Here is an 8,601-nt window from a genome sequence, read left to right as displayed (position 1 = left end):
ATCCCTTTTCTAATTTTAAGCCCCGTTTTGATCTTTAAAGTGTGGAAATATTTTCTTTATAGCTTTTTGTATGCGTATATTAGAGCTTACCATGATTAATAGGATCGTTTGATGCATACCCTATATCCCAGAGCAATTTCCAAAGTGTGGAAAGAGATTTTTATTTGTCTATCCTTAGTATCCCTATTTCGTTCCTTTACCCTGTACGCATGGAAACATCGAGGACGATGTTTGTTCTAAAGTGTGGAAAGGACGCACTTCGTGCTTTACATGCTTACATGCTTAGTATTAGAAGTTGAAGCTCTTGGGAATGATACGCGGGTGCATTTGCAGTTTTGAAAAGGGAGTTATTATTTGTGTTATCTAGGGAGAATGTTGACTGGATGCCCAAAAATTTTTACTCTCGAAATATCTTTGAGGAAGTTACTTTTCGCACCCATGAGAGTGTTTAAAGCCAAATAAGTTTATATTCTTGCCTGCTTGCATGATGTTCACCTCTTATTTACGTAGGACCTTAGTCAAGGATTTCTCGAAGTAGGAGTGTGTACTTTTTAATTTGAGAAAGATAAAACTAGCGAGGCCCGGAATTGAACTAACCTTGGTAGGGCATGGGGCAAAAGGTGAGCCTAATGGTAAGCTTAATGAGAAAACAAAACCCTTGAACATTAAATAGAAAAAGGCATGAGGGGTTGACACGAGGAGAAGTCGAAAAGGCAAAAGGCCAATCACCAAAGAGTTTAAAATTGAGGGAAGCCAATTCGTTAGGTGGTGTCCAAACCCTAGTCTTCGGTAAGCAAAAAGCTTTATCTGGAGTCGATTGTTCACGTAAAAAGATCCCAAGAATTGAGAAAATAGAGCTGAGGTGAGTCGCTTCGCTAGGATTCGAGTAACCCATTGCACTGACCTTCGAAAAAGCATGGAGCTCCATGTGAAGTCGGGTGGCTCGATGACGTTATCCTAGGAAGTGAGAAGAAAGAGGAACCGCGCTAAGCCAAAAGCGGTGAGTGGTCCATGCCCCTACCCTCATTTACATTAACGTTGGGCTTTGGCGTATAAGGATGGAAAGTTGATTAGCTAGTGCACATCGTTCCCACTAGTGAGATCGGCTAGAGGCCCTATTTAAATAGAAGGTGAACCAAAACTTTGGAAATGCATGCTTGCGTATGGTGCGAGAAGTGTGATCCCTTGTTTTACTTGTTTATCTACGAAAGGTTTTTATTTCCCGAAAATATTTCTTGAGTTGCTGACATCTGACCAAAATCCTTTGTAGATAACACAAATGATTTCCCCCGTTTCAACAGTCTTAGACACCCATTATTTTGACTTGCCAAAAGCTTTGTTTTGCATGAGAGAGTATCTCGAAGACTTATGTGCTTAGAGAGTCAAATGTCTTGCTTGAGGACAAGCAAGAAACAAAGTGTGGAAAATTTGATAAGACTCCGAGATACCCTTATTTCAGGCACATTTTAGGGTGTTTTATCGCGTCTATAGCATCCTTACTTGGTAAATTATGTGCGTAAATGCTTGAAAATCACTAACTGATGCACAGAAGCTACTTTTATCTTAAAAGAAGTAAAACAGGAGCCCCGAGAGCAAATAGCACCAAAAGTTGAGCTTAAAGAGCAAACCAGGCAAGAGCGGAGCCCCGGAGGACCAAACTGGAAGGCCACACGCGTGTGAGCAGGCGTGAAAACTTTCCAGAAGCTTCCCACGCGCGCTCACACGCGTGTGGATGGTGTGGAGACAGTGATGCGCGAATTTCAGCTAGGGTTGTCATTTCGGAGACTATTTAAACCCCTTTGATGAATTTCCAGAGGAGGTTCCCAGAAAATTAGTTTTCCCTTTTCTTAGTTTTTCCTTTGGAGAACTTTCTCCATTTTTCTTAGTTTTTTAGATTAGATCAATCTCCATTGTAGAAGACAACAAGCTTGGATTGAAGATCTTCTTCTCTCTAGGTGATCTCTATTTCATTTCTATAATTTTAGCTATCTTGTTCTTAGATTAAATTAGCTTTTGCTTGCATTTCATATTATGAGTAGCTAATTTAGTTTAGGGATTTGGATTGTGTGATTGAATATTGCTTTTGTGATGATCTTATCTCTATATCTTGGATCTATGAGTTTGTGTTGATGGATTATCTATTCTTGTCTATTGATTGTTGTTTTGATGAGATCTTGTTTGGATTTGGCCAATCTAGATGAGAGATTGAGCTCTTGACTCTTTCATATCTTTGATTAGAGTTAGGATTTGAAGCTTGACACAATCAAAGTTCCTATGGACTTCTTAAGAATAGTAGGATAGTGTGTAGCTTAAGTGTTTGATAAAATTCCTCTTAGAACTTTGGATGCTTGAAGGCACTCCTAAGTCAAAGAAGCCTTAGTACACAAAGGTGGTAAAGGACTAAGACAACACACTCTTGAATAGACAATATCCTAGCAATCTTAATCTTTGACCTTAGACACTCCACTATGCAATATTCATGAACACTATCCAATCCCTACCCCTTTTACATATTCACAAAATCACTTTTACTTTACTACTCTCTTGCACTCAAACCAACCAAATGAACTACTCTCACTCACAAATCCACCCTTCACCACACTCAAATCCTATGCATGAGCCAATCAAGTAAACTCCCGAACGCTTGACACACCTCCACGTCCCTCCTTCGAGACCGACACTCGGGGAGTCACAGACTTTCCGTTTAACATATAAATATCTTTTGACATTTCACCCTATGCACGCAAGTGTTGTCAATACAACTGCTATTTTTTTTTCCATTATATATAAAGAGATTCTCCAAACTAGGAGGAAGTTCTACAAGTACTCTAAGATTTTGCAAATTTTCCAAGCTGAGAACTTTCAAGTTTGAAAGATGACAAAAGCGGAAGGGTAAGCTTTGAAGATAACTTCTTCCTAATAAATTTAAATATTTCAATGAAGTGAAATTCTCAATAACTTCAAAGGAGCACAAATTTGCAATACACATGGATTAAAAAAGAAAAAAAAAGTATGAAAAGATAATCGAGTGGGGTGAAACATGATTCTTGTAACAGAAGACCACTAGTTTAATTATTGCAAACACTTGCCACTACTTCCCCCACCATTACTGCCACAGTGCCACCTCAAAATCAACTCTTCCATACTTCTTCTTCTCCACACTGCATTCATCTCCAACCCAAACTGAGGCACCACTGGTTTTGCTTCTCGTAGCGATACGAACTCCATTGCAGTCACCAAAACAAAAGCCCATCAAAATCATATAAATGAATCCATGCCTTGAAAATGTTGGCACAATGCAACTGACAAATGTATCACTTCATCAAGCGAAATCTTGACACTGTCACATTCAGAATATGCCTGCATTGTGGGATTCCATATAACAATTAGCGGATAGCTGATATCTTATTGAGTTAGCTGATGATTAAGTAAGTTGGTTTGACATAGTATTAGCTAATTGTAAAATGTATTTGGTAAAATTAGTTGTTAGCTAATTACATATAAAATAACTTACAATGGCATAATTATATTATGATATTTACTTGCTGAGGCACCACTGGCTTTGCTTTCTGGTAGTGATACCAATCAACTCCGATCCATTGCCTGCAGTGACCAAAATGAAAGTCCATCGAAAACATATAAACGAATCCATGCCTCGAAAACGTTGGAATAATGCAACAGGCAAATGTTTTACATACTTAAGCAAAATCTTGACATGCGGTGTCACCTTCACTCATAACATGCATGCCTGCATTATATATTATGGCAATCCATATAAGAGTCAATTAATACCAAAAGCATTACCATCTAATCTGAACACCAAATCATCAGAGACAGACACAAAGTGGTAGAGATCAGTAGAGACCAGTGGAACATAACTAACCTGCAACAAACCACTTTTCAATCAAAGGAATCATCAAATTAAAGCACTGCATGCAATTTGTAAGCTCATCCAACCTTTTGCAGGTGGGAAAATACAATTTTTCTAGTCTTTTCAAGCTTGAGCCAGCCCGTCACAGTCTTCCTAGTGTGATTTATTAAAAAAAAAAAAAAAAGTCACTCTTGTGATTAACTAGAAGAGGTCAATAACAAGAGAAAAATCACACTCAATCAAAAGATACATTAGAAAATATCTTCATGATCAATAAATTAACAACATTCAATTCTTACCAAACTTTTTTTTTTTAAGTTGGTTCATCTTGTTGAAACCCCCTTGTGAATGGAAAGAAACGCACTTCCCCATCTTTGTTTCTGTGTATGTCAAAAGATTATCCTGCAAACAAGAGAGTACTCTTATCAAATTCTGATGAATAACCCAACTAAAAGAATACTAATGGAAAATCAATATAATAAAGTTGCATACAAATCACATCTTACCCCTTACACCTTCTCTTCCGCAGAGTTCTTCTCCGTTCTGCCTTTGGGAGCCAACTTACAAGATTTTTAGAGAGAGATGGGAAGCTGGAAAATCAAAGGAATTTTAGATGGATTAATATACATTTTGCTTTTAGGTTTAGATGTTCCACCTTACTTTGTTCCTTGAGTTTTAACACATTGGATGATTCATACTTCTTATGTGCGGCTGTTCACATTCCATACATACTGGTGAAGTGTGGTGACAGGATATACTTACAAGTTATAATAATAATAATCTTTTTTTGCAGCAAATTAAAAGCTGAAGATTATAACTGCCTCTGCCGGATAGTTGCGCCGCCTCTACCTATCTGCACCTTCCTTTTCCTCTTCCTTTGTCCATCATCTCCAAGAGTCATAACAGAAGGAATCAATCCCCTTGTGATTGGAAGAAAACGCCTCTGCCACGGCCGGATAGTTGTGCCGCCTCTACCTATCTGCACCTTCCTTTTCCACTTCCTCTGTCCATCTCCCTTATTATGGGTGATGAAATTATAGGAAGGAAAGCATCCCCTTGTGGATGGAAAGACACGCACTTCCCCTTCTCTGTTTCTATGTATTTCACCTACACAATATATCTTCTGCAAACTATCCACTTCTACATACACCTCCAATACTTCTCCCATCACTATTGGAACCTCAAATTTATGTCTACGTTTGTGCAGACTGTGCTCCTTTAGAATCCAAGCACCACTGCTTTTGCTTCTCACGCTCAAAGTACAACCATCATTAATATTAACTACATAACCATCATGTTCACAGAATGAAATCATTAAGGGAAAATCACAGAATATCTCTCCATAATCCAATCGAATCTCAATCTGGACACTATCACCTTTGGAATGTACCTGCATTACGGAATACATACATACAATATAACAATTAATAATACCATAACTATTACCATCTATTCTAATATAATATCAGATCGAGATGAAGCGAACATATATATATATATATATATATATATATATATATATATATATATATATATATATATATATATATATAACTAACCTTGAACCACCTTTCAATCGAAGGAATCCTCAAACCACTGCAATTTGCTATCCCAAGAACACGTAAGGATGAAACACTCTCCAAGCCAGAAAGCTCAACCAAACATTTACAGTTCTGAATATCTAGTATGCAAAGTCTTTTCAAGTTGGATAGATCTGCTATCTTTTCTAATGAGACACAATTATTTGCAACGAGTGTCCACAAATTAGGAGGAAGTTGTGGAAGTGATCTAAGATTCTGCAGATCGTACAAGTAGAGTCTCTCCAAATTGCAATATTGATGGCCAAGTCTTAATAGTAAACTTTGAAGATAATAATTTCCCATTAAATCTATTTCATTCAACGAGGACGACAAACTCCTAAGAGCAATTGGAAGATCTTCTTCATGCAAATAGTTGTCAGGAATAGTCAAAGCATTGCAATTCCTTATGTTAAGCCATTCTAAGGATGAAAGACTCTCCATGTTTGGAAGCTCAACCAAATTTTCACAGTTTTCAAGATACAAACTTTCAAGTTTCTTCAAGTTTGATACTGCTATTTTTTTCAATGAGACACAATTTTCTACAGAGAGATTCACCAAACTAGGAGGAAGTTCTACAAGTACTCTAAGATTTTGAAAATTCTTTAAGTACAGAGATTTCAAGTTTGAAAGATGACAAAGACGAAAGGGTAAGCTTTGAAGATAACAACTTCTTCCTGATAATTTTAAAGATACCAATGAGATCAAATTCTCAATAACTTCAAAGGAGCACAAATTTGCAACTGAGGGTGGAAAAAAATCAACACCATCACGTGATTTCTCAGTGTACTGATGCAGATCCAGTTTCTTTAGATTTCTCAAACATCCCAAAGAAAATGGTATATCTGAGATGTCAGTTTCATAAGCACGTAACTCTCTTAATTGTTCTAATATTTCCAAGTCAATTGGAAGCTCCCTCAGTTTTTCGCAATAATTCAAATCTAAAACTTCAAGTGATTTTAACTTGCTAATGCTACTTGGAAGAACCTTGAGTTTCTTGCACCTTGCAAAATCTAACTCAACAAGTCTCTCCAAACTTCCAATTGATGGGTGTACCTTGACCAAATTGATACACCACCTAAAGGATACTTTTTGAAGAGTATGTGCCCCAGTAAAGTTTGGAGTTTTCTTAAATTCACAAAAATCAAACTTTAAGATCTTCAAGCACCTAAAATGCTGTTGAAAAAAAAAAGTAAAAAAAAATGTTTAATCAATTTCTATGTTTCTAGTCAAAGTTCTTAATTAAGAAATATGCAATGTTGAAAGAAACATTAGACATACTAACCTTCATATTGCATTGGAATTCTTTGATATTGCTACCTTCCATGTCTAACTCAACAAGTTTCTCACAGTGAAAATCAGATTGTATGCGACTCAAGTTGCATTTGTGTAATCTAAACAACCTAAGCTCATTGGATATATATTTAAAAGATCCGCTGAGACACATGCCATCCAATATGAGTATTCGTAACTTTACCATCCTTTTGAATACATGAGTACTCAAAGGCACATTCTTTAACATGTTAGAATTTACAATCATCCTTTCAATTGCTTCTGTGCCCTGTTAAAAAAATAATGTTTATATAGCGATATTTTAGTTTTTAGATATTCTAACATCTTTGATTTTAATAAAGTATAGAAAGCTAATGAATTATCTAGAATAACTCAAATACAAAGGAAATGTTTTACCTTTTTCCCCTAAAGAACGTCAAAGACATCATTTGGGTCAATCAATCTACTTTGTTTGCCCGGCTCTCGTGGAGATTCCTTTCGAACAATTTCTTTTCCCATATCTCGTACTAAATCATGCATCTGAAGCGTTTTAAACTTTCCACCTCCATTTGTTGTCAACAAGCATCTTTCAATCAAAATTCTTATTCCACTTTTAGCATAAAAGCCACAAGCTTCCAATATCACAGAAGTGTCATTTTTGTTATGCCCAACAAAAAAACAAGCAATATCAAGAAAGATATTCTAAGTATCATCATCAAGTGAATCGTGACTTATTTTAAGAATTTTTTTAACATCATGATGAGGTATCCCTCTTAATTTCTCAACATCATCACTCCATTCTTACACTGATTTGCCACGCAAATGAGAACCTATAATTGTAAGTGCTAGTGGAAGTCCATCAGTATAACTTGCTATCCTTTCGAATAATTCAATATACTCCTCTAATGGCATAGGAACACCAAAAGCATGCCAACTCAAGAGTTGCAAGGATTCATCAAAGCTTAAAGTTTCTACCATGTACTTCTCGTGCGCTTCGAGGTCACTCAACAACTCAACATCTCTAGTTGTTATTATAATTGTGCTTCCTGAACCAAACCAATTCCGTTGTCCTGCTAACGATTCTAGTTGACTAGTATCATCTATGTCATCAAGAACAATAAGAACACTTTTTGATCGCAGTCTTTCCATAATCAAACTTATTCCTTCATCAACATTATTTATTTCAAGTTTCTTTCTGTTAAGTGTTTCGCAAAGAAGTGTCTCTTGTAATGATCTCGGTGCTGTGATGAAGTAATTGCTTTAAGAAATACTGAGTATACAATTGGGAGACAAAATACCATATCATAGTACAAAGAGAACTACCTTGAGAATTCTGAGAAGAACATGAAGCCATCAGCAAACATGGTCTATGCCAACTCTTAGCTTTTATAGGTTGAAAGTGACAGGAAATTAACATCTGACTTCTCTGATGTTTGGTCTTACACTTGGAAAAACTTAGCGAGCCATTGGACTTATCATTTTGTTGGCATTTAATACAAGTAATAATAAGATAAATACTTATAAATAAATTAATTTATAGATCCCATTAAGTATAGATTCCACTAATAACCCAACACACTCAATAATGAATTACCCAAAAGAAAAATAAATAAATAAATAAGATACCAAAATAAAGAAAAGCCAAAAATTAATACTTCCATTTAAACTAACAGATCAAAAACAAAACAAACAATTCAGTGTGAATATCTAGGCAGAAAACAGAGTATTACTTTAAGTTTGGATGTGTAAGTGATGGATGACACAATAATGAGGCATTGAGCAATTCATGAATATCAGTGCTAATTGCTAGAGAGCTACATTCACAGAGTATTTTTGGTATATTTAACAATACACTGTTAAGGGGAAATACAGATTCATACA

The 8,601-nt window shown here is 36.0% G+C and overlaps 1 protein-coding gene across 1 annotated transcript; it reads right to left on the bottom strand.

The window, feature by feature from the left end:
• Positions 1-7,521: 7,521 nt before the first annotated feature.
• LOC115996052 (TMV resistance protein N-like) lies at positions 7,522-8,074 on the bottom strand. The gene is made up of 2 exons (XM_031235198.1): positions 8,044-8,074; positions 7,522-7,961 (listed from the first exon to the last, which is right to left on the bottom strand). The coding sequence occupies exons 1-2, from the start codon at positions 8,072-8,074 to the stop codon at positions 7,522-7,524; spliced, it is 471 nt and encodes a 156-aa protein (XP_031091058.1).
• Positions 8,075-8,601: the final 527 nt, after the last annotated feature.

The sequence above is a fragment of the Ipomoea triloba genome, chromosome 11 (assembly GCF_003576645.1).
Source record: "Ipomoea triloba cultivar NCNSP0323 chromosome 11, ASM357664v1".
In the NCBI taxonomy this organism is placed as follows: domain Eukaryota; kingdom Viridiplantae; phylum Streptophyta; class Magnoliopsida; order Solanales; family Convolvulaceae; genus Ipomoea; species Ipomoea triloba.
Note: the sequence above shows the minus strand (reverse complement) of the source record. Positions and strands in the feature narration are given on the sequence as shown.